The sequence below is a fragment of the Danio aesculapii genome, chromosome 5 (assembly GCF_903798145.1).
Source record: "Danio aesculapii chromosome 5, fDanAes4.1, whole genome shotgun sequence".
NCBI lineage: Eukaryota > Metazoa > Chordata > Actinopteri > Cypriniformes > Danionidae > Danio > Danio aesculapii.
The window spans coordinates 4,498,223-4,525,925 of record NC_079439.1 but is presented as its reverse complement, the minus strand read 5'-3'; the positions used below and the strand labels follow the sequence as shown (position 1 = coordinate 4,525,925).

The window sequence follows — 27,703 nt, the reverse complement described above, 5'->3', positions numbered from 1 at the left end:
CTATAACTTCCGGTGCCGTTCCGTGGGCAATCGTGTGCTGGCGGGAGTTCGCCGGATTAAAGCCTTTTGTAAACGCTGAAATCGGTCAGTACAGGACATTATAACGCTATTTTAGGTTATAAAATTAACATAAAAGAAGTGTTATATATACGAATCGAATGTGTGCCTTTTTATTACGGATATCTACGTTTTTCCTTGCATAACTCGCTGGAGGCTTCATGAAACACGCCGTGTGTGCCGCAAATATCTGATTATTTTTCTACAAACATGAGTTACAAGACATGTTCTGTGCATATCTATAATGTCTGTCCATTTACACTTCTCTGATTTTCGCCTATTGCTGAATTAATGAGCTCGACCGGCTCTAATGTTAGCATGCTAGAATCGTTAGCTTCCTAGTGTGTGTGTGTGTGTGGGAGAGAGAGAGAGTGTGTGTTATCGATCAGAAATGTGTAATTGTTCTTATATCATGCGTTTAATCATCATATCTGCAAATAGATATAATTAGGCTGTGTATACGCGGAGGGATTTGAAAGTATTGTGGTTTGTGAGATGTCAATATATTTACAGTCTCATTATGCTAAACTTGGTTTTATATTCGCACTTTCGTCAATTTTAACGGTCCCAACAGTATTTACCAAGCTAATTTGAACATTCTGTCTAAGATCGCATTTAAATACGACTTTAAGACAATATTCGCACTATTTAATTGACTGTGAACAATGTATTTTGATAGTCATTGGCTAAAATGATTTCCATATTGAGAATTGGCAAATAATACTGATCTAAACATGAATATTATTAAGGAGAAAGTCCGAATGTGCGAATATAAAACCAACGTTGCCTTAATTACAGTCTGTCAGTACTGATCCCCTTTGTTTCCGATCTCTGTCAATCACAGCAAAGCTTTCCTGAAACTCGGCCTTCGCTGAAACACAATGGGCGACAGTGATGACGAGTACGACCGCAGACGCAGAGACAAGTTCCGCCGGGAGAGGAGCGACTATGACCGGTCCCGGGAGAGAGAGGACCGCCGTAGGGATGACTGGAATGACCGGTGAGAGGGAGAGAGATTTACTATTCTGAAACTCAAAAATTAATAAACTATTTATAATTAAGCTGGAGGTACGGCAGGGCGATATTATAAATAAATACATTTGTGCCCATCAAAGATTAATTGCATCCAAAATAAAAGTTGGTTTTGATATAATATGCTTTTGTGTATGTGTATATATATATATATATATGTATATATGTATATGTGTGTATGTGTATATGTGTGTGTGTGTATGTGTATATGTGTGTGTGTGTATTTTATTATTATTATTTTTTTTTATGTATGTGTGACCCACACGCGTACAAAATCAGGAGAAACATGTATAACATTTAGTTTTAAGTTGTCTTTTTTCAACATTTTATTTGAATTTAACTTTATTTTTCTTAGTATTTTATTTTACTGACTAAATATTATTGTAATATATCTGTCTATGTATGTTGAAATGCACCAAAATATATTTCCTATATTCACTGAGAAATGGATAAAAATGTTCATTTAGAAAATGGAGTAAATAAATAAAATGGATAGAGAGAGAACCTTTAAGTGCCATCTGAAATGTTTTCTTCTAAAATGAGCATTTTTTTTTCTCAGCCTCAGATGTTTGTTCAGTTATTTCACTTAAAGACAATGAAAAGAACCAATTATTTGCTATAAAACAATAATTACTGAACCTACAATGTCAGATGGCACTTTTATAATTACAACATGTGTAGAGTACTGTTTTTTATTTTACATTTACAAGTCAGAAATCACATTAGATTGTATTTCTCAGTTTATTTAGAACTTAAGAGAGTTGAAGTCATTAATGCATTAATTCTCATTCATTTTTTACATTTGTTTTGTTAAAAATGTAGAAATATCAAACGTTAATAAAATGTAAAACACTTGATTACTTGAAAAAACTAATGATTACAGGTCTAATATAAAAATAAAAAATATTGCTAAATAAAATGCAAAATGCAAGCATTGTACTTTCAAGATTAAGAGCTAATTCATGATGCATGTTATTCATATTTCTGTCTGCATCTTTGTAATGACACGTGATATTGCTCTCATCAAAATTACTACTGTAAGCTGTGTATTTTGTGACCATGGAATAAACTATAGAGCATAACATGAAAGAATAGATAGCCTTTTTTATTTTGTCCATGTGATATCTATCAATATATCGTCATATATTGCACAGCCCTAGGTGGAGGTGGTCTTTAGTCTTGAGGGGTGTTATATTTGCACGTTCTTATATACTTTTGTTGTGTTTGTGGTTTACTGGCGGCCCTCGGCTCGAGAGTGGGACCGGGGCAGAGAGCGGCGCAGCAGAGGGGAGTACCGGGACTACGAGAGGGGTCGACGAGAGAGATTCTCCCCTCCACGACATGACATGAGCCCCCAGCAGAAGCGCATGAGGAGAGACTGGTGAGAACTTGGGGTTTTTTAGGGGAAGAGAACTAGCTTTTGAAAGTTGCTGTAGAATCCACCCACGCTATAGTATTGTAATAAAATATATTTTAACATCAGACTCATTTGAAAATCAAGCTGAAAATGGGTATATTAAAAAAAAAAAAGGGTAAGTCTCTGTAATGCAGCAATTTGCAAAGAAAATAGAGGAATTATTTGTTGTTACTTTTCCTGATTTTAATAAATTATATTGTCCTTTTAATTTAATTGAATGGACAGTCTTTTAAAGTTAAATAATAATAATATATAATATTATAATATATAATAATTAATATATAATACTATAATATATAATAAGTAATATATAATATTATAATATATAATAATTAATATATAATATTATAATATATAATAATTAATATATAATATTATAATATATAATATAAAATATAATAATTAATAAATAATATTATAATATATAATATTATAATATATAATATTATAATATATAATAATTAATATATAATTAAATAATTAATTTACCTTCAAACAATAAAATAGAATTTTTTTTATCCTTTACCCTTCTTGATTTCAATTAATTCATTTAATTTAATATCTAAAATTTTATAATAAATTGGAGTCCAGAAGAAAAAAAAATCGTGATGCACCTTTGATTTATTTATTTTCTTTAATATATTGATGATTTAGATTGCTTTTTTTTATTTTTATTTTTTAATTGGCCTATACAATTTCAATTCATCAACCTCCAGTTCAATATTTTGGATTTTCTTCCAATATTTTCATTCATTCATATTTCTACTTCTAGTCTGTATGTTTGGATTTCTGATTGTTAATTTTATTGATTTGTCCAAGCATTAAATGACTAAACGTTTACAAATATTAAGGAATGCTCATGCATAAATCCATGGATAGATTTTCCCTTCAGTGTTTGGACTTTCAGCAGTGGAAATTAAACCACACTGAACTGGACTAAACTGAACTTCAACTCTGAAAACTGGACTGACAGTTTCAATTTACTAGAACTTATATGTTAAGCTGCTTTGACACAATCTACACTGCAAAATAACTACAAAATAAAGATGAATAAAAAAATTGAATAAATCGATTAACTAAACCAGTGTTTCCCAACCCTGTTCCTGGAGGCACACCAACAGTTCATGTTTTGGATGTCTCCCTCATCTGACCCATTAACTTCAGGTTATGAAGTCTCTTCTAATGCAGAGTCTCCCAACCCTGTTCCTGAAAGCACGCCAACAGTACACATTTTCATCCTCTCCTTAATCAAACACGCCTGAAACAACTCATCAGAACATTAGAAGAGACTCCAAAACCTGAAGTAAATGGGTCAGATGAGGGAGACATCCAAAACATGAACTGTTGGTGTGCCTCCAGGAACAGGGTTGGGAAACACTGAACTAAACAGTAGTTTTATTTTAATGGACCCACAGTGATCTAATGATTGCAAACAAACTCTTTCCTATTACTTTCAGGGATGACCACGGAGGTGACCCGTACCATGGTGGCTATGATCTGGGTTATGGTGGCGGTGGAGGACCCAGCTATGCCCCTCCTCAGCCGTGGGGTCACCCTGACATGCACCTGATGCAGCCCCATCATGGAATCCCCATCCAGGCCAGGTGAGCAGATGCAAATCAGTATCTCGTTAAAGTATTATGTTAAAGGTCCCGTGAAGTGCCCTGAAATGTGCATATTTTCTCGAAATTTGACGTAATCTCAACTGAAACATGGAAAGAGGGTGGGACATAGAGTAACTCCTCCCCTTTTTAAAAAACAGCCAAAAGCGTCTTGTTTTCTCACAGCTCTGCTAGTGAGAGTGGTTGAACTCAAGCGCATCAAATGAGAAGGGGGCAGGGCATGTCAGACACTAGATAGCATTTGATTGGTCAGAAGATTTGATGAGAAATTGAAGTATGAAGTGACGTGGATGTGACAAACTGCAAGCTTTGAATGTTTATATGTTATAAATGCAAATTTTGTCACGGTTTTGGAGCACATTAGCTTATAGATCCTAAAATGAACATACTGATTGCTACATATAAAAACTTTATTTTAATTTCACGGGACCTTTAATATCTGTGTGAAATAATTTACAATGCTTATTTTGCTAGCTTACATTTACTTTTACATTCTTAAGATGAACAATTTATCTATAAAAGTTAATCCATTGCAGAAAAAAAAAAAGTTTGACTGTTTTGTTACCCTTCAGTCTGATTCACTGCTTCTGTACATCAGCATACTGAAATAAAAGCCCCGCCTCCTACTCAATATTCCGTTTCAGTTGGAAGTACATCAGCATACTGAAATAAAGCCCCACCCCCTACTCAATATTCTGTTTCAGTTGGAGGTACATCAACAAACTGAAATAAAGCCCCGCCTCCTACTCAATATTCCGTTTCAGTTGGAGGTACATCAGCATACTGAAATAAAGCCCCGCCTCCTACTCAATATTCCGTTTCAGTTGGAGGTACATCAGCAAACTGAAATAAAGCCCCGCCTCCTACTCAATATTCCGTTTCAGTTGGAGGTACATCAGCATACTGAAATAAAGCCCCGCCTCCTACTCAATATTCCGTTTCAGTTGGAGGTACATCAGCATACTGAAATAAAGCCCCGCCTCCTACTCAATATTCCGTTTCAGTTGGAGGTACATCAACAAACTGAAATAAAGCTCTGCCTCCTACTCAATATTCCATTTCAGTAACTTACGGTTCACTCAGACTTTAACCCTCTCTGGTTTTTCTCCAGGCTAGGAAACATCCACGATATGGATCTTGGTCCTCCTCCTCCTGTGATGAAGACCTTTAAGGAGTTCCTGATTTCCCTGGATGACTCTGTGGACGAGACTGAGTCTGTCAAACGCTACAATGAGTACAAGATTGATTTTAGGCGTCAGCAGATGCAGGACTTCTTCCTGGCCCATAAAGATGAAGAGTGGTACGCTAACAGTTACTCTCTTTCACTCTGTTATTTTTATTTAGCCAATATTTGTGCATTTAAGCTAGCGATTACAACCGAGTGGCGAAACCAGTCCTGCAGAGAAGAGGCTAGTATTTGTGTCTATCAGCCTCTAAACATCTGACGGTATTGCTATACTACATTTGTCTTGCATTGAAGATGGTTTAATTATCAGGGTTTCGACAGGTTTCATCAAGTCAAATTTAAGACTTAAGACCTTTTTAAGACCATTTTGAATGAAAGTTCAGACTTGCAGAAGGCTAAAGACTAAGGATTTTTTCTAATGGGCCAGTTAACATTAGGACAAATGTTATTGTAAGGAAGATGCAAATCTTTTTCTAATTCAGAAGGAAGATGATTAAACCACATTGGTAAATTAAGTTAATAAATAAAAGCGATTGGATGAGTGTTAGCCCGATTGGGCAGCTTTACATGGGCATATGAAAATTAAGACCTGTTTACAATTATTTAAGACCTACAAAACAATATTTCAGTGACTTTAAGCCCTAAAATTTAGTGTATTGAAATTTAAGATATTAATACCCCGCAGATACCCTGATTATGTTAAAAGGCTTTTGTCTTCAGTTTCATCTTTTTGTACCACTAAATGCAACTTGGTCAAATATATAACATACAGTTTAATGCAGGGGTGTCCCAACTCGGTCCTGTAGGAGGTCCGGTGTCCTGCAGATTTTAGCTCATCCTTGCAGGTGTGTTGAGGCAAGTTGGTTTCTAGAAAGCCTTGTAAGAGCTTGATTAGCTAGCCCATGAGTCTGATTGGGGTTGGAACTAAACTTTGCAGGACACTACCCTCCAGGACCGAGTTTGGGCACCTCTGGTTTAATGGAAGGTAGTTGTCAGTGTTCAGAGGCTGAAGTACATGATGATTATAATAACTTAAAGTTTTAGTTCATCCAATTGTTTCTTACATTTCCCTGATTTACCTCTTATTTTCTCTTTTGGACGAACTATTACTTTAAAGATTGAGTGTTTTAAAGGGATAGTGCACTCAAAAATGACAATTGTCATCAGTTACTCATACTCTACTCGTTCCAAACTAGTTTGAGTTTCTTCTGTTGAGCACAAAAGAAGATATTTTGATCAATGTTGGAAAGCAGCAGCCATTTACCCTCATAGTATTTGTTTTTGCTAACCAATGGCCTCAAAAACATTCGTCTAAATATCATCTTTTGTCTTCAGTGCAAAAAAAGAAACTTGAAAAAGTTTGGTTCCTCATGAGTGTGAGTAAACAGTGAGATTAAATTTTTGAGTGAACTACCCCTTTAAGTCCTCGTGATAGCAGTTATTTCTGAATATTATTGTGTATTATGTCTTGAGATCGTCTCCACTGCATCTGAATTGATGTCGAAAATGAATTGATGCAATGTTTTAACCACTCATTTCATTTCAGGTTGTTGGATATTGTTGTTTTTGGTTTACACGTTAACAAATTCCTTCCCTCCATCACCACAAGGTATTGGAAGATGAGAAAAGCTCTTGGATCCGTCGCAGGAGTCGCTGTTAGCTAGTCAGGGTTTGCACTGCGCACAATGCAGCTGCCATTAGAATCCAAGTACCAGGGCTTTTAGCTAGACAGTCGAGCACTCCAAACCCGTCGTCGTGTTCACGGACAGATTTTTTTATTTTCTGTAGTGTGTGATGCCTGCCTTCCCCCTTTTTCTTTTCATTTTTGATATATGGATCAATCAGACTCTCCCCAAAACGCAGAAATGCTGTGTATGAGAAGACAGCTCTCAGTGTAAATGTGTTGTAATGCTGGGAGTACATCAGGTAAATTTTAGTGCACACAATGGCAAATGTTTCACCCAACTGTTTGACTCTCCTGTATTGACAATGCATCAGTTTCTGTTGGTTTTTTATTGATTTGCTTTTGGTTTCTTCCTCTTTGGTGGTGAGTGTAACTTTTGCAGTAATACACACACACTTAAACACACAAGACTTGTTGACATGTTAGCATATGTAGTGAAACTGGCAGAAATGCACCTAAATTAAGTGTTTAATGCTCTATTCAGAAACCTTACTGCCTAAACATGAAGCTATCTTCTAAGACTGCATCCAATCTGGAGCAAAATATCTTATAGGTTTGCTTGCATGTTGTATATCTTGCATAATATATACAAAATAATTAAAGAAATATTAAAAACTGCAGGTCGTATGGTAGTTTAAAGTGTCCTAATATCAGGGTTTATACGGTCATGGAAAACCTGGAAAAGTCATGTAATTTTGACATGCCATTCTCCAGGCCTGGAAAAGTTTTGGAAAAACAGAAAAACGAGTTTAACAAATATCTGTTTACTTGAATTAGGGCTGCACGATATTGGATAAATCTGACATTACCATATTTAGTATTTCTGTGATGTATATTGCCATGTGAATACAATTTCACCAGATGATTTAACAGGTTTATTTGGATTGATCGGGGGGGTTTTGTAAGGGAGTGAATCTCCAATAATATACAACAAATAAATGACAAGCATAGATAAATAAAATATAGCAAAGACAAAAGTGAATGATAGTTTTCAGGTATTCACTATTCTGGTACAGATATTGAATAATCAACGCTGCATAGTATTCATTGTATATTATTAAATCTTTCTTAAAGTTTTTATTAATTAAGTTAGCTTTTTTAAATAAAACTTTATTATTAAAAAATGTCTTGTGGCTGGATGTTTTACACTCTGAAATATTGAAATGTTCACACTGTCACAGGCCTTAAAGGGACAGGTCACTCAGATTAAAATGTGCTCACTATTTACTCACGCTTCACTTGTTTCAGTAGTATAAAAGTTATTAAATGATCTTCTTTTGTGTTCAATTTAAAAACAGAATGTTTGAAACAAGTGAAGGGTGTAATGAAAATGGGAAGTAGTTTTTGGGTGATCTCTTAAGAAATGCATGCAGATGATAAACTTTTACTCTGTGATTAAACTATAATCCCAATTTAACATTGCATATCCTGCGATGTGACTATTGCGGATGCACACATTGGGGTTATCGATGCTGAAACGGTATATTGTGCAGCCCTAACTTTAATATAGCTCAGTTGTCTATACTTTTTTTCTGTCCTTGGCTAAAAACATGCTCACACATTATTAGTGCTGTGTAAGCATTATCAAAATCAATTTTACATAAATATAAAATACATTTAAACTAAATGGATTGTTGCGTGTTTTATGATATGCTGTAATAAACCTGAATGAGCATTGTTTTTATTATTATTTACCTTGTGTATTTATAGACATTACATGAATTAATAGGTCATGAAAATTTACATTAGTAAAAATTTCAGTAGTAAAAATGTGTATGAACCCTGTAATATTGTGTTAGTCTTCTACAACAGGTTTAAATGCATCTAAGGTCAGAAAACATTGCAATTTTCACAGATTATGCATTTAATATTAGTCATTTTGCATACGATTCATTCAAATCAATACAGGGCTTAAGGTATGTAAGCCCCTCCCCTTTCTATAAGCAAGCTCTGCTCTGATTGGTCAGCTGGCTAAGTCTTTTCATTGGTCAATCTGTGTTTATATCAGAACTTATTTCAGTGTTTATATCTCGCAAGCAGAGATTTTGCTAATAAATAATATTACTTTCATGTTGAAGTAGATCAGCAGCAGGCAAACCATTCGAATAAATAACGACTCGCTAAAGTGATTAAGTCGACTCTCTTTCTAGTTTTTTGCTGACTGTTTACATTGATCCACAGACGATTTATTAATGTATTTTTATGAAACCCCATATGACCTGCACTTTAAAAATGAGGCATTCAATTTAATAAGCTAATAATGAATTATATGTTTATAATACATGCAATGCTGTCTTTGAATGTAGCTAGAAATTAGTATATTAGAAGGCAACAACATTATGCAGGCTTCATGTGGAAAGCGTGCTTATGTTGCCTGTGTAGGCAGCTTTTGGCATAGAGCCGTGATATTATATAATAAAAAGTAGGCCAAGAATGTGGGATATTAAAGTTGTTGTGTTAAATTGTTTAGTTCTAAAATCTCTGCTGTATTATTAGATTTATTAAAGCACTTATATTGTGAATATGTAACAGGCAGGGGAAGACTAGAGGGTCTTTTGGAGGCTAGATTGTGAAGCTATAGCTGTAAATGGTTACTAATGTGCTGTTTTCTTCCCCAAACCCCCCCATTTGTCCCTCTTTCTCCTCTCTGTCAGGTTTCGCTCAAAGTACCACCCGGATGAGGCTGGGAGGCGTAAAGCTGAAGCCCACAGTGCTCTGCAGAACCGGCTGAGCGTCTACATGTATCTGATGGACAACAACTGGTTTGAGCCGGTCTCTCTGGATATCGAGCGTGCGCCGCAAATCACCAAGATTTTAGATGCAGGTATGCTTCTCGTGTGTGTTGATTTAATTGAAACCAAAATTCATAACCTATAACTAGGCTCACACGGAATCTGATTGTTAAGGCTATCATTCAATCTGTTTATTTAAAGGTTGTTAGCTTGGAATAACATATACATTGAAATGCCTTGACTGACCAATCAGAATAGAGTATTCCAAACAGTGGCGTAAATAGATCATACATGTTCCCACACTGTACATCTCTAAGTAAATTAAATTCTCTCTGTCAGCCGTGATTAAGATGGAGGGAGGAGCAGAAAATGACCTGCGGATCCTGGAGCAGCCCAGCGAGGAAGAAGAGGAGCGTGAGAGACTGTCATCTGGTGGAGCTCCATCTGAACCATCTAAACGGGACGAGCCCAAGCCTGCAGATGCTGAGAACAAACCCTCGGAGGAAAAAGACAAGCTGGTGAGCAAATGCTGCATCATAAAGAATAGGAAGCAGTATTGTGATTAGCGGTGTAATGGATCACAAATCTCACGGTTCGGATCACACAATGGTTTTTAAATCACGGATCGGATAATTTTTCAGCCAAATTTCATTTACTCTCCATTTATTAAAAAAACAGCACTGAAAGAAACTTGGTTTTAACAAATATAACTTAACCTGTAATTTGATTAAAAATAAAATAAAGAAATAATCAGCTGAATAAAAATAATTAGTAAAAGAGGAGAGGAGAAAAAAGACAAAAAATTGCAGATGATGCTAAATGTTTAAATCTAGCATTATAATCTTGAACGACTTCTTGAATCTAGGCTTTTTTTCAATTAGTGAATCAATAAACCTTCATGTAAAAAATTAACTCAAACCTTCATGTTTCATTATTAGATGCATCATTTTTGAAGAACTATTCAGTGGCATATTTTTGATGGCTGGTTGTCGCCACCTATTGGTTGAAGAATGTAATAGAAGCCTACAACTTCTGTATCAATGTTTTGGATCAACATTTGTTTCATTTTGTGCGTTGTTACAGGCATATGACGGAGATTTTTAATCTTAAGCCTAAACATCAGTGTTTATATCTGAATTATAAACTCTTCTCCCAGTACTTCTGTGTTAGTTGATTGTTTTGTAACTTTATGACTAGCTGAAAAGACTAAAGACTGAATCTCTATCGCTTGAATGCAGCGATTTGAACGATTAATAAACGAGTGCAAATCTCCATCATTTATGCAAGGGTGTTTGAATTGAGATCCAGATACTTTAATGATTAATCATGCAGCTTTACACTTAATGCATTAATGCAGACTAAACAAGTAGTGATAGAAAACACCTTTAATAACCTAAGAAAGCGTTTAGGTTGCGCTCCACAAATACTTCCGTCATAATTATCATTTACAGGAAAGCCAAAATGCTTTTACACATGCGTTTTTAAAAGAAGCGGGAGGTCTCTCTCTTAAGGATTAAGTAAAATAAAACATTATTAACCTGTGGGTCATGTGTGTTCCGAACCATGGGTTATGATCCATACAGATCACGGATCAACCGTGATCTGTTACACCCCTAATTGTGATTGATCTTTATAAATTGTGTCTGCAGGAAGAGGGTGAGGAGAGCGCTGAGAAAGATGTAGAGAAAGCTTCTGCAGGAGGAAGCGAAGGAGAGGAGAAAACTGAGAAAGAAGCACCTGCTGAACCAATCCCTGAACCCAAGAAGGTTAGTTAGCCCAGGTCTCTTGATTTGATCAACAGTGGTGGATGAAGTACACAAATCATGCACTGGAATAGTGTAGCGACCCTAATCACATGTAATACTCCAGTCCTCCTTTTCAATTTTACTTGAGTACAAAAGAATTTAGTTTACATGTTTTTAAAGGCCGACTATTATCCAAACACTTTAAACACAGTTGTGTGGCAGCAGTGTGTGAATATAACCAGCCTCTGATGGTAAAAAATGTATTAATTGTATTTTTTATAATCACACTGGATGATAAATTGATCTGCAGAAACACTTTGATTGACATTCTCCCTTTGTACGTGTCATTAGAGGGGGAAAGCCCCGCCCACTAGTTACTATCTCGCTCATTAGCATAGCAGATCAGTCTTGCTTTTGAATCAGCCACTATGCTGTCACAGGCAATTGTAGCTCCGCCCACTTTTGAAGAGAGCACAATCTCATTTGAATTTAAAGCGACAGTCACGACACAATTAGAATCAAAAGCCTAAAAGGGGCCGCTTCAGAGAGATGGAAAACATTATTAGTTGAGTATTTTGAGCTGAAACTGTATACACACTCTAGGGACACCAGAGATTTATTTTATATCTTATAAAAAGGGGGATGAGTGTTGTCCTTTAATTATTTAAATGTCAACAATTATCTCACTTATGAATCAAACTGGACAATTGTGTCTCTAAGCTGGTGTCTCCCCTTTAGTATAATGTTCAACTCTGATGCATTTAGTAATTGTTGTCCACTATTTTGTTTGTAATATAGTAAAGTATATGTCATACTTTCCTAAATTAAAAATACTTGAAGTACAGATGCTGAAAAAAAATGTGCTTAATGCTTGATGTAAAAATGCTTAGTAAATGTCCACCGCTGTTAATGAACCGTCCATTGAGCCAACTTGATCAATACTAATGTTGCTACTTGTTTTCAATGCAATTCTGTTTTTCAGCTGAGTAAGAAGAGGAAGAGGAAGCATAGTGGGGACAGTGAGGATGAAGCCAGTGCATCTGAGAGCGAATCTGATTCTGACTCTGACTCAAACTCTCACTGCTCGGAGAAACCCTCGGAGAGAGAGAGAGAACCAGAGGAGGTGGAGGAAAAAGAGGAAGAGGAAGAAGAGGAGGGAGAAGGTCAGTCTCCAGAGCTTGTCTATTAATGAAGTGTCATTTAGGGATGCAGTGATCTACTGAAATCAAGATTCATATTCAAGAGATTTTGCTCCCCTTTATATTTTTGTTTCCCCAACATCTGTTTAAAGGAGAGACGTTTTTGTTTCTTGAATGCTGGTAATAATGACTGATTCTGCTCTTTTAAAGCGGCTGATGGAAAGGAGCAGACGGATGAGCAGAAGGAAAGGGAGAAAGAAAAAGAGAAGAAAGTTAAGGATGATCAGCCTCCACGTCCTCGACCTCTTCACAGGACGTGTTCTCTCTTCATGAGGAGTATCGCTCCAACAATATCTAAAGCAGAGATCGTCGCTGTGAGTTCACAGAAAACACATTTTAACTGATAACACAGTGATTTTTTTACTGTTGTGGTGCATTAAATATTATCGAAAGGCTAAATTTCTGTCTATTTTGGCAGTTGTGTCGACGTTATCCAGGATTTATGCGCGTTTGTTTGTCGGAACCACAGCCAGAGCGCAGGTAAGCTGAAGTTAAAATATAGGTATTGCATTTACAATATAGCATTATGAGATTACAGCTCAAAAGGCTGTTATTTACTGTTTTTATTTGACAAAAATAAATTAATACTTAATTCATCAAGGATAATAATTAAAGCTTTAAAAACAACTTATTTCCATTTGTGTTCCTATAAAATATCTAATTACTACAAAATTGATCCAGCATAAGTCAGCTTATATTTTAGATACGTATACTCTTGCATAAATAAAACATGCTATTTAGAATTTTAACTCTTTATTGGGTTAAGAACCATATATGGTGACTTCATTGATATTGATTGCAACAGGGGCGTTTTTTTTTTTTAGGATTTACATTTTTAGGGGGGCTCAGCTCCTTAAAAGGTAAAATTATTTTATTTATATATATATATATATCTATATATATCTATATATATATATATATATATATATATATATATATATATATATATATATATATATATATATATATATATATATATATATATATATATATATATTAATACACTTAAAATGTTTGTTTAATATGGTAGATTTGTAAACTAGTATTCCATTGTACTACATTGACAGGCATAGCCATTTAAATTCTAAATGAGCTAAATAGGCTCAACCCACCTATTTACTGTAGTAAAAACCACTTTCTATATTCAAGTGCATTTTTTTTGTTTCCATGTATTAAATAAATTGCCACTTTTCTAATTAAATGACATACTTATAAATATATATTTTTAAACTTGCAGGCTAATTCACAGATTTTTTTAAATGAATTTTGGCAAGCAAAAAAAAAATCCATTGGCCCAACCGAGTCATTAGAAATAATCATTAGTGTTTAGCCTTGTAAAAGTCTAAACTTGCATTCATAATGACCTTAAAAGGGTCTTAAATTTGACTTGATGAAACCCTGTATAGGAATACAGATAAATTAAATTTAATCAACTGTGTAAAGTTCGATTCCTGGCTCAAGGACCTCTGACGATCTTACCCCTCTCGTTCTCCCACACTTTCCTATTTACATACTCCACTGTCCTGTATAATAAGGTAAAAAACCCCTTGGTTAAACAAACCTAAACATGTATATGAAGGTATTCACTAACATTTAAGATGATTTATAATACCTGGATGAGGCTGTTTTATTACTTTAAAATTAGTTGTTGTAAAAATAAAACATATCTTGGCATGTCTTGATTGACCAGTCAGCATCAAGTATCAAAGAGGGCCTTGTAAAAAGTCATTTTAAAGGGATAGTTCACCCAATAATAAAAATGTACTCACTATTTACTTATCCTTGAGTGACTATAAATCACAAGTTTCTATATTATTAATTTTCCTTGAGATTAGTCCCTTATTTATCAGGGGTTGCCACAGCGGAATGAACCACCAATTATTCCAGCATATGGCAACCACTAAGCCACCATGCTCCCTGTATTATTTTAAACACAAAATATATATTAAAGAATGATGATACCTGTAACCACTGACATCCATAGTAGGAAAAACAAATGCTATAGAAGTCAATGGTTTCAGATTTCTTCTAAATATCTTATCTTGTTCAACATAAGAAACCAGTTTGGAACAAGTGAAGGGAGACTAAATGGATGACAACATTTATATTTTTGGGTGAACTATCTCTTTAATACATGAACGGGCTAATAAAGGCCTACATTTAAAGGCTAAACTTTTCATCTGTGTGTGTGTGTGTCAGGTTTTTCCGGCGTTGTTGGGTGACCTTTGACAGAGGAGTGAACATCAAAGAGATCTGCTGGAACCTGCAGAACATCCGGGTGAGTTTTAGATTCATCAACATTAATAAACATCCAACTCTTCCTCTTTTTTTTTTTTTCTCTGTTTTGCTGATTCTCTCCTCTTCGAGCAGCTGCGGGCTGTGAGTTGGCTCCTGGAGCAATCGGGATTTGGCACGTCGTGTGCGAAACGTCAACGGAATCACTCAGCATAAGCAGGTTCTGCGTAACGACATCAAGCTAGCGGCTAAACTGATTCATGCACTGGACGACAGGGAGAAACTCTGGAGCCAGAAACCCAGAGAAGAGACGCCCACCTCTAGAGGTACTGTCACTTCAGGGTTCATACAGTCAACGAAAACCTGGAAAATTCATGGAATTTGACATGGCATTTTCCAGACCTGGAAATGTTTTGGAAAAACCCACAAAGTTTTGGAAAAGTCATGGATTTAATTGACCAATATCAGTATTGAATATAGCAGTGTTTCCCAACCCTGTTCCTGGAGGCACACCAACAGTTCATGTTTTGGATGGTCTCCCTCATCTGACCCATTAACTTTAGGTGTTGGAGTCTCTTCTAATGTTCTGATGAGTTGATTCAGGTGTGTTTGATTAGGGAGAGGATGAAAATGTGGACTGTTGGCGTGCCTTCAGGAACAGGGTTGAGAAACTCGGCAATAGAAGAGACTCCAACACCTGAAGTTAATGGGTCAGATGAGGGAGACATCCAAAACATGAACTGTTGGTGTGCCTCCAGGAACAGGGTTGGGAAACACTGGAATATAAGCTAGTCTGTCCTTGGCCAAAAACATGCTCTCATAGTATTAATGCTGTGTAAGCATTATCTAAATAAATTTTACATAGATTAAAAAAAAATTAACTAAATAGATTGTTGCGTGTTTTATGATGTGCTGTAATAAATTGAACATGTTTTGTTTTCTTATTATTAACCACTTAAACGTAGACATTACATGAAACATTAGGTCATGAACATTTACTTGAAAGTCCAGAAAAATTCATGGAGTTTCAGTAGTAAAATGTGTATGAACCATCAGACCGCCCCCCCAAATATTCCCAAACGAGAGCTATCATATGTTGAACCTTGTGCACACCAGGACGTTTATCACTGTGTTTAAATAGATGGTTCACCCTAACATGAAAATTATTTACTCACTCTGGACGTGTTCCAAACCAGTTTAAAAGATTCTTTATTATGTTGAACACAAAAGAAGATATTTTGAAGAATGTTGGAAACCTGTAACCATTTCCTTCCATAGTATTCAATTCGAGTTTACTTGTGTGGTGCTTTTTACAGCTAATTATTGTCCCAAAGCAGCTTTCACAAACGGCGCACATCATTAAGGAGTTGTGTATAAAGTTAACAGTATATAAGTGTTAACCTGCAGTTATACAGCCTATATTGTGTCTTCCAAAAGAAATACATATTTACATGTAGTAATAATAATACATGTTCAATGATGTGTATGTGTTGTGGTCCTCACTACGATTAGTAATCTAATTATTACAACGTTGCATGTGTTACCTGATAAATGTTAGTAGGAAAAACATACTATGGAAGTCAATGGTTGCAAGTTTCCAGCATTTTTCCCTAGGTTTTCTATTGTGTTCAACAGAAAAAAAACTCACCAGAAACAAGTGGAGTATGAGTAAATGATTGAGACCTGGGTGTCTTTTAAGTGATTTTTCACTAGCGATAAGCAGAGTAAATATGCAAAATCACTGACATTTAGATGGTGATTAATGAAAACCAGAAATACAACAATACCCAAGGTAGCGCTGTGCGGTATTACAAATCTGATACGGTAGTAGGCCACCCTCATGGTTTTCTACTTCAGATTGACCCCCTCCACTATGCACAAGCCTTTATTTTTATGCTTTTCTCTTACTTTCCTGAAGCTTCTGCTCAAAACCCCATTCTGAAGAACACATCACTGATTACTGATAGAGGAAGTGAGTGCGGAAGAGGAAGAGCTTCTGGGAAGTGCTGGAGGAGGCGCTCTGAGGATGGATCCAAAGAGGGAAACCCTACTGAGATACTGTGGAGAGAGATGAAAAACTCGTCAAGGTCAGAAAAAGAGTAATAAAGTGTCATTATTTCACCCAAAATCATGATAATGCTATAAATTCTATTTCATCAATCAATGAAAGCAGAGCAGGGTTTGTGTTGAGGGTGGACAGCAGAGTTTGTGTTGTCAAGGTGGCTACAGGGAACTTTTAATGATGGAGGAGAGACTTGTGGTCGCATGTTTCAATTTTTCCAGAGCTGTATGACTTTACAGATCTTGAATATCACAATATTATTAAAAATTACAATTATAGCATCGATAGCAACTCGCGCACAATATGGTCAGCTGGTTCAGTCGTTTCCTAGTGACGTACAACAGAGCACCACACTTATTATTTTTTTTTTTCTTGTCACTTGTAAAGGCAGTGAGTTGGGCCTCGCGTTTTTTGGAACAGAAAGGCGTGCTCTTGTGATCGGACCCCTAAACGGCAATAAATATTTGTTAACATGTGCAAACACACGTGTCTACAGACGTATTTTCCAAAGAAGCAAAATAAAAGAATATTCTGGTCACAGTTTGGACACAGATGAGTTGAGATAAACCAGCGCTGATGCTGATCTCCTCTGTGCTGCCTGGAGCCGCGTCATAAACTCAACATATAGGCTATTGATGATTTAGTGTACACCCAACAAACCAAGCTTTCTTCTCATTTGGAAAATTACAGTTATTAATAGCTCTTATATAATATCAGTTTTTAAAATAGCCTACATAATCTACCAAACAAATAATAATAACTCTCGCACCAATCTGAGGCTTTAATTTTACAGCTTATAAAACATGTATGCAAATTAATGCAATATCATATTATACACACAAAATTGTAATACAAAGTCAACATATGAGCCATGAGGTTCATTGTCATTTTCTTTCATCACACGCAGCGTTCACACACATGAACCGCGAGTGAGACAGAGGAAATAAGTCATAATCATAAGACATGATCTTTAATCTAATGACTTTTATTAAAAATGTTGACAGAGGTTTTGTGAAATAATAATAACAGCGGAGCATTAATTAAGTGCATATTTCCTGTGAAGCGATTGATTTGAGGTAGCCTGATATTTTTATTTAACGGAAGAAAAAAACATGATTGGACAAACAGCAGACCATCAGCCTCCTCCACTGCACCAGCTCCATATTCTGGTCCAAATGTCTTAAAAAGGAGTTTGCAGGACTTACAACCCAGAAAAAAAGAAAAAAAAAAGTGATAATAGCCTTGATTTCACTTCTGATCTTCAGTTTAGCAGATCAGTTCTTTAGCACTTTAAGCACTTGTTATTGTTTAGAAGAAAACACTTGATTTGACAGTACTTTTAAATAAATGGCGCAAAGCATAATCATTGAGTAGAGTATCTCAGTCTCAGTTTACCAGTTTTTTAAAGCACTTTAAGCTCTTGTTACTTTATTTTTGTTATTATCGTCAAGTCCTTCTGTGCAGTTTAAAAAAAGTTCAGGCTCAGGCTTTTTTTTTACTTTAACCCCTGGTACAGTATGCTTTGAACAATGATATCTTCAACTTATCTGTACAGACTAAATTTGCATCCAAGTACATTTGCCTGTGTATACATCATACAATGTTGCTTTTCAATATCCTCATCATCAGTGACAGTGCTCAGAATAAAATGACCGAGATGTTTTATTTTGCACATTTATTGAGACTCTTATTGGACAGCCTAAAAACTGTCAAGTACATTTTTATGTCTTGTGTGGACATGTTTAATGAAGTGTATTTGTGTTGGTCTTCTCTCAGGTGTTGGACCGTCTCCTCTTTTATCTGCGCATCGTGCACTCTATTGACTATTACAACACCTGCGAGTACCCCAGTGAGGATGAGATGCCGAACCGCTGCGGCATCATCCACGTGCGAGGGCCCATTCCCCCAAACCGCATTACTCTCAGAGAGGGTATGTGCTGCAGTCACTGCTGACCAGTGCTTGTACTTAATATAGTGTTTCGTTGCACTGAGCAATGTCAAAACTCTAATATCACAAAATAAGTCATCTCATATCCTCATATACATGATATCAGTACCATTTCTGTCATGTGAATCAATAATAGTTGTGGAATATTTACTTTTAACGAGGGACTTATTTTGGGCCCTTTTAAAGTACGTAAAAAATAAGTCTCTGAATCCCTTTAGAGAGTGTGTGTGAAGTTTCACAGCTTCAAAATACCACACAAATAATGTTTAATAACTCTCTGGAAACTGCCTCTTTTTAGGCTTTGATCCTAATTGTGGTGTTTTGGTGGACTGTCGCTTTAAATTCAAATGAGATTGTGCTCTTTTTTTCAGAAGAGGGCGGAGCGTAGCTACAAATGCCCTCTGGTCAACATAGTGGCAGATCAAAAACAAGACTGATCTATGTTAATGAGGGAGAGATGATCAATAGTGGGCGGGGCTTTCCCCCCTCTGATGACACGCACAAAGGGAGAATGTCACTCAAAGTGTTTCTGCAGACTGTTTTTTATCAATTAATACATTTTCATCATAGAGGCTTGGCTATATTCACAGACTGCTGCCACATTTTGCCAAAATAGTGTCCTCTTTAAAAGTATATTCACAAATGTACTCATTCGTGTTATAATATTTTCCACTTGCTTTATTTAGAACTTAGGATCAAATGTTGTGATTAATATGTAATATTAATATAAAACGCTTTTCAAAAACTATTCTGTCTGCATCACCATAAAGCGCATGTAATATACGCTCTAGTGCTGTTCGATTATGGGGGAAAAGCATATCACGATTATTCAAAACGATTATCAGTTGAAGTCAATTTTTCCCAAATGATGTTTAACAGATTCGGGAATTTTTCACAGTATTTCCTCTAATATTTTTTCTTCTGGAGAGTCTTATTTTTGTTTTATTTAGGCTAGAATAAAAGCAGTTTTAAATATTTTGAAACCTATTTTAAAGGTCAATATATTAGCCCCCTTAAGCAATATTTTTTGATTGTCTGCAGAAGAAACTACTGTTATACAATGACTTGCCTAATTACCCTGTTTAATTAACCTAGTTAAACCTTTAAATGTCACTTTAAGCTTAATACTTGTATCTTAAAAAAATCTAGTCTAATATTATTTACTGTCATCATGACAAAGAGAAAATAAATCAGTGATTAGAGATGAGTTATTAAAACTATTATGATTAGAAATGTGTGTGAAAAATCTTCCGTTAAACAAAAAGGGGGGTCGCTAATAGTTCAGGAGACTAATAATTCTGACTTAACTGTATATATGCAGTTATTTTCCTCCCTGTAAATAAGGGAACTAAATACACTAGAATAAAAATATGAAACAAACTGTGCTTTAAGCAATCTTCACTGTACCAAAAAAAAACTTTAATTAAAGCTACAAAGTCCTTCAGTCAAGAGCAGTGAGGGATTTTGTCCTTTTGTTGTTTGATTAATGATGAAAAACAGGCAGCAGCAGCAATATTGCGCGCTGTCTCTTTAATTAATTGATTAATGTTTTCTCTTTCACATGTCTTTTAATTCTCAACTTGTTTGTTTATCACACAAATGAAGGTTAATATGAATACTCACTAAACACCACGGTTTGCACCTATTTGACCATTAAAACGCTCGCATTAAGATGACTTTAGATGTGTGCTCTGCTCGTCTCTGAGGCTGAGCACACACACAACAGCATGTGATCTCTTTCGTACATTAAAAAACATGAATGATAGGAATGTACATCAATGAATGATGCGCATCCCGTGCTGGCAAAACATTACATTACAGTACATGCTTTGTCATTTTACATGAACTGAGCTTTTGCAGAGCAACAAATGTGTACTCTGGAAAGTGGTGGTATATTGATGCAGTCTATTTTATCTCAAATAATGTTTCTCATAATCTTTAGAAGCCGATATTGAAACAGAATGTCGATTAATTGCACAGCCCTATTACGCTCTTATAAATAATGGAAAAAGCATAATATGACACTATAGATATGAATATAATTCGTCAATATTGCACAGCCCTAATGTGATGCATTCTAAAGCAGCTGTGTTGTGGTATATAGATATATTGTTTAACATTAAACATGCATGAATGAGAACATGAGATGGGATTGATGTGTTAAATAACAATTTTCTGCCTCAACTAATGGCTAAAGCATTAGTGTCAGGACCAGCATTAAATTAAGAAGCTGCCGCTCTTCATTGAATTGCATGTAACAGAAATTTGCGGTGCTTTCTTTGTCTTCTTTTAGTGGGTGACTGGCAGAAGACTGTTGAGGAGAAAATGGGACCCTTGTTCAGTGTGAAAGAAAACCTGTCTGAGGCGAAGCAGCGAAAATGGGCCGCAAAGACCCAGAACAGGAAGTAGAAAAGTTTGTGGTGGCCAACACGCAGGAACTGGGCAAAGACAAGTGGGCTCTGTCCTCTAAGTGGCAAAAAGTTTAAGGTATGGTATGTGATTAAACGTGCTCAACAGCCCTGTGCTTGTAAAAAGATTATTGGACGGCTTTTACAAGACAGAACCAACTGAGCAGCTTTAAAATTAATTCATTTCCAAGTAAAAATTTGACAGCTTAATGTTACGAGACCCAAATTTTAACTAGGAGGAATTTGTAAAAAATGTGTTTACTCAGAATATTTTATATCAAATTTATTACCAAAGATTTATTATAAATAGTTTTTTTTATTTTTAGTTATACAGGGTTTTTGCAGGTTTCACCAAGTTAAATTTAAGACATTTTAAGACCATTGTGAAGTAAATTTTAGGCTCATAAAAGGGCTAAAACACATTTTTACTACGGGACTGTCCTGCTTTTAATGATTCTAGAAGACTTTTTTATGAAATAAACCCTATTAGGACATTTTTAACAAAGTGACACCAGAAAAGATTTTAGAATTCTTATCATATATTAACCCTAAACTCTATTTAACTTGTGTATTCATTTGTTTGTTGTTCTAATTGTTTATTTAAAAATTAATTTAATATTGAAATGTTCTTGCCATGAAAATAGCCTTGGTTTGCTGACATGTCAATAAATCAAAAATACATTACATTACATAAAAGGGCTAAATGCTAATTTTCAAATGACCCAGGGCCCCATCAAAAAATATATGAATTTAATACATTTAATAATACAAAAATAAATTAATAATAAAAAAAAGTATATTTTAGATATTGTGTAAAAACAAGCAAGCTCTATTTGTATCTATATACACTTTTTTCCCCCAACATAAACTCTTTAAAAAAAATAAATAAATAACAGGTAATTTAAAAAAAAGCAGTGTTTGCACAAATAGTCTACTGTTAGTTTGTTGGATCATGTCGCTTTTGCCTTTGCTCCAGTAATTTTATGTAAAGAATTATGATGCTGTGTATATGATTTTATTATAGTTCTATTTGGTCAAGCCTCCTGTGGGACAGGTGTTGAGAATTAGCACAGTTTGCTAAAACACTTAAACAAATGTATTTGGTTGTCCAGTGTAATTGGTGAGGTCCATGTCAAATAAATAAATAAAATAAATTTAATAACTAATGAAAATTAACTAACTAAAATTAACTAATAAATTAAATCTATGCACAACAATCTGTCCAGGTCAGTGTCCTCTGCAGTAAATATAAACAACTTTTAAACAAATGTTATTGAAAGGAAAATAACTAAACTATTATGGTAAATAGTTAAAAATTACCTTTTTAAATAAAGTTTCACATTTTATTGAGATGAATTGTTTGGATAGCAATAAATGAACAAAGGAAAAAAGACCTAAAATCAAACAAAAAGTTCTCAGGGGTAGCTTAAATAATGTGTCCGTGCTGTTTGAGTAAGAGATTCATCAGAATAAACAGCAAAAGTCAGTCCATGGCACTCAAAATGTGGGATTTTTATTTATTTATTTTTTAAATATCAGACCTAAAACACGATATTTCAGTCAATTTAAGACTTTTTTTTTTTTTAAGGCCTAAAATTTAGATTTTGAGATTTAAGACTTTAAGACACCGGTTTATTTGGTTTATTTTCATAAAGTGTTTGTTTTTAGTGAGTTCTATTCGGGATATTGTTAATATGTGACCCGACTACAAAAACCAGCATAAGGTGTCAATTTTTGGAAATTGAGATGTGTGCATAATTCTGAAAACAGAGCTGAAAACTATAAGCTTTGCACTGATGTATGGTTTCTTATGATGCTACAATATTTGGGTGGAGACACAAGTAATTTGACAATCTGTAATTTGAGAGTTCAAAATAAATCTAAATATGAGAATCACCTTTTAAAGTTGTCCAATTAATTAGTTAGCAATGCAGATCTCTAATCAAAATTTGGTTCGAGATATTTTATGGAAGAAAATCTGCAAAATCACTTCCAGAAAGTTATTTTAAATTAATATTCTAATGACTTTATAACATGAAAAATGTACATAACAACATAAGACTTAACAGCTTAAACATAAGGTTTTGTGGTCCATGTTCACACATTATAAATTTGAAATAATTGTCAAATGCATCCACCAAGTCAGTGTTCCCAAGAGGGACCTCAAGGGGGAATTAGGACAGGGGATCGCTTGGTGATTTTCAAAAGTCTAATAATTTAATTAAACTATTAGAACTATTATCCATAACCCACAGAAGATAAAATAGTAGTGTTTTTTCTTGGAGGGGTCACCTTAATTTATAGGACAGTTGAGAGTATAGACAGGATGGCATGGGGGAGCAGAGACTAAAAAAGAATCGACATGGGACCTCAAGGTGGGAATCGAACTTAAGTCGCCATGAACATGAGTTATTAACGTTTCGACACGCATTAACATTACACCATTGGCGCAAAAACAAATAGTAGTTAATAGTTACACAAACACATCATGCAAATGAAAAAGCCATTAGCCTTTCATTATTTTTCTTCATAGGATTGCTGTGTTTGTTTAGATTAACACACGCAATAACGTCAGCTGCAGCAGATTGGTTTTATAGCACCAGGTTAAAAACTTTGAACAACCATTGATGCAATTAAAAATAAAATAAAAGCCACAACTGAATATTGAGAATGATTTCTCAAGGCCTATTGTTGTTTGAACAGTGCTTGTATATTTATAACCACCTCAGAGGAATTTGGGGGTCACAAGTCACTGGCATTGTTTTAGAGGTCGCAGGCTGAAAAGTTTGAGAACCCATGTACTGTGTAACAGCCAATAAAGCAGATACGACAACGAAGAAATAGTGCTATTACTGAGCAAAAATTATAAATCCAGTTTATAAAAATGATTATTTTTAATTTCCAGTGTAAGAAGGATGTTGATTCTTGACTAAATCAGTTAATACTATTCTACAATCTCTCTCAAGGGCCCAGAGTTTGTGAGGAAACACATCTTGAACAAACATGGTGACAAGATTGAGGAAGTAAAGAAAGAGGTGTGTTTTTCAACAACTTCCTAATGGATGCTAAAAGGCCATCCATCCCAGAGATGAAACCTCCACCCCATCCAGGCCCAGGACAGGGTAAAGCATCTGCTGCATTTGGTGCTGAAAGCTGCTGATGTGAAATCAACATTGAGTTTTGCTTTAATTGTTTTAAGGAGTGCTTTCACCCGGAGGTCTTCCCTTCCCCGCCGCAGGGTCCTCAAGGTCTCATGGGTTTTGGTCAGCCCAGACCTCCACTTATGGGTTATGGAGGTAAATGTTGGTTAAGCTAGTAGAATAACAATGAGAATTATGAAGCTATAAAGAGCTTTCTGTATTTGTAAAGTGTTTTTCTCTGTGCAAGAAACATGCCAGGGTTTGCACAGTCTTACAAAAGTTCTGATATCTTCAGGTTTTGCTTCTTTATTGAACTTGAAAAATGTATATATCATTTCCCAGCTTTGATTGCTACTGTTTTGAATGCTAGATTATGCCATACTCACACGTTTCTCCAATTGCTAACAGGTGGTCCTCCTTATCCCCCTAACCAGTATGGTGGAGGCAGAGGAAACTATGATAACTTCCGTGGACAGGGCGGATATCCTGGAAAACCCAGAAACAGCCGGTAAGTTGGATTGGAATAGAATAGTATATTTATTGTCATTGTACAAGTAGAAACCAAATTTAAGTGCAAATATATTGTCATGAATGCAAAACAAACTCTAAAATTAATATAACAAGCAAAAACAAAGCCCTGGCTGTTTCAAACCACAATTTCAAGTATATTCTGCATGTCTGGAAACCCTATTATGAATGAATAGGTGTAACAGTTGCATAGATTATTGCATGTTGGATTGTTAATTGGTGTTCCCATCTTGAGAATTGTTCAGTACTGTGCTGATAAGCCTAATGGTTAGTGCGTCAACATGTCACTGCTTGCATTTCAAAAACAAATTTAGGCCTCAAGTCTTAAATTCAGTGAAATATGGTCTTAAATCATTTTTAGAAAGGTCTTAATCTTTTGTAAAGTTCTGGCCAACACCCATCCAATCACTAACAATACATTTCAATAATGAATGAGTTCAATCAATAATGAGCTGTTGTTGTATTTAAGTTTTTATTGCGAAGATATGCAGTTAACAACATTTGTTAAATATTTTATAGCAAGTACAAACCAAAATGACTAAAAATAATGATAATAACAGAGCAATTGATCACTTTACATCATCCCACAAAAGGTTGAGCACACTTTAATATTTATGAATAGGCATGAAATATAAGGCTTCATAGCAGAAACTCATTCGGTTGAATAGGAGTTTTATACTCCATCCATTTACCAACAAATATATATTTTTAATTATTCGTGCAGGATGTAATTTTCTCCGTGATATACTGTTAACAATGTTAAACTTGTCAATTCAAATAAAAAAGAAATGTTATATTAATAAAAGTCTGTACACAACTAGAGTTAGCTTGTTTTGGCACATTATTTAAGTCGATGTTTACACGAATACATTTTAGTTTTAAAATGTATAACTTTTGTTATGGATACACCTTTCGTCCACACTTCCCCAAAGTTCTCGAGTGTTTTGAAAACGCAGAAGAGACTGTTTTCATTTTAAAACGCTGCTTGTCTGTGTCAGTGTGGATTGGGGAGAACGGACACATCTGAAAACGAAGGCGTGGCTGCAGACGTTCGACTATCAGATTGAGGCTTTTTCTCAATATTAAGCGCACCAAGTTCAGTTTTTCATCCTCTCCTTGTAAGTTCATAAGTTTAATATGGAAAACAGACAACAGTGTACTTTATAACCTCATTCACATCACCCTGGCTATGGTGTTTCACTTTCTTAACAATAAAACATGATATAAGGAACTGCCTATTGTCATTTTGATATTAACTTAACAGACACCAAAAATGTTAAGACATCGTGTAGCTTCATATTTAAATGACCGTCATCTTCACTGTATGCATATATATAGCTAACAAAAACAAAGCTAATAACATAACTGCCTTTCATTTTCATTGAAAAATATGAATAATAGCCTCGCTTTTGCTGAATATCAGTTTTATTAATCAATAATGGTAGTCAATAATACAATATGTTTATACAATATAGCAAATAAAGGCAAGCAATCAGTCAAATGTGCAGAATCCGTGTACGTGGCTACATTAATATATTAATTTATCTTTGCGCTCAGCCAAAACACGTTACATGAGAACAAATGCTAGATTTAAAAGACAGAAGAGTCGTTAGATATAGATAAGATGAATTAAATATGTTTAACGACTATAGTAAGATGAGATTCAGCGATTTATATCCTTGATGAACTGTCCGACCTGCACTCATCTCACATGGGGAGGTGTGCTCAAAGCATTCGCTAACTGCCTGGGGCTCAGACGGGGCTTTCACACTGAATGCGCTGCAACACATGCCAGAGTGTGTGAGTGCATGTTTTTCAGCGGTGTAGTGTGGACGGAGAGTTAATCAGAAACGCTGGGTGAAACGCCAGTGTGGATGTGGAAACCTAAAATGGGGCTGAGAAATAACAAAATTTTTTTTGATAAGTAACCTTATCATTTAGGCCTGTGAAAGTCTGAAATTTCATTCATAATGGTCTTAAATTTGATGATGAAAACTGCAGAAACCCTGTGAGTTGCTCACTGTCCTATAAATAAAGGTTAAAACTGCTTAAAATAATAATAATTGTTCAGTATTGTCATGCAGTCAGTGTTGGGTAAAGCATGGAATTGAGATGCAGTTGTTTTATTTGGTATGTGTCTAAAGCAGTGTTTCTCAACCATGTTTCTGGAGGACCACCAGCACTGCATGTTTTGGATGTCTCCTTTGTCTGTCACACCCATTACAGGTCTTTCAGCCTCTGCAAATGAGCTGATGATCTGAATCAGGTGTGTTTGGTTGAGTAGACCAGGTCAATGTGCAGAGCTGGCGGTCCCCCAGTAGCATGGTTGAGAAACACTGAATTAAAGTATAACATACTAAGTGCTTTTAGGATGTTAATGGCTACTATCTATCTTTTGTCTTCTGTTTTTGTCCAGAGTGATGCGTGGAGATCCTCGCAATATCATCGAGTATCGTGATTTAGACGCACCTGATGATATGGATTTCTTTTAGAGCTCCAGTTTTAGTCTCTACATTTAACTTGTTTTTTTTTTTACGGTTGTCACAGCATTTTCTCGTTTTTGCATTCATTCCAGAAGCTGCCCGCCGCCGTCTCCTTTCACATGTATTACAGTAGCAAAGCTTCACTTGTGTTCAATGTCATTGTGTACTCCATGTCATAGCGTGTGCTTTGTGGCCTTTTTCCTCCAATAAAAACTTTAATTTGGA

At 35.3% G+C, this 27,703-nt stretch overlaps 1 protein-coding gene across 1 annotated transcript; it reads left to right on the top strand.

Annotated features, from left to right (window-relative positions):
• Nucleotides 1-27,703, top strand: srrt (serrate RNA effector molecule homolog (Arabidopsis)). Its single transcript, XM_056457254.1, is given in 28 exon segments — nt 1-84; nt 902-1,058; nt 2,328-2,470; nt 3,964-4,110; nt 5,240-5,428; nt 9,653-9,822; nt 10,070-10,248; nt 11,380-11,496; nt 12,458-12,638; nt 12,825-12,988; nt 13,093-13,154; nt 14,874-14,956; nt 15,045-15,068; nt 15,071-15,235; nt 16,828-16,862; nt 16,864-16,924; nt 16,927-16,962; nt 16,965-16,996; nt 18,748-18,901; nt 21,213-21,281; nt 21,284-21,375; nt 21,377-21,406; nt 24,294-24,360; nt 24,363-24,449; nt 24,527-24,555; nt 24,557-24,623; nt 24,876-24,975; nt 27,412-27,703. Coding segments are annotated over 27 exon segments (2,679 nt in total). The 5' UTR covers nt 1-84; nt 902-938; the 3' UTR covers nt 27,488-27,703.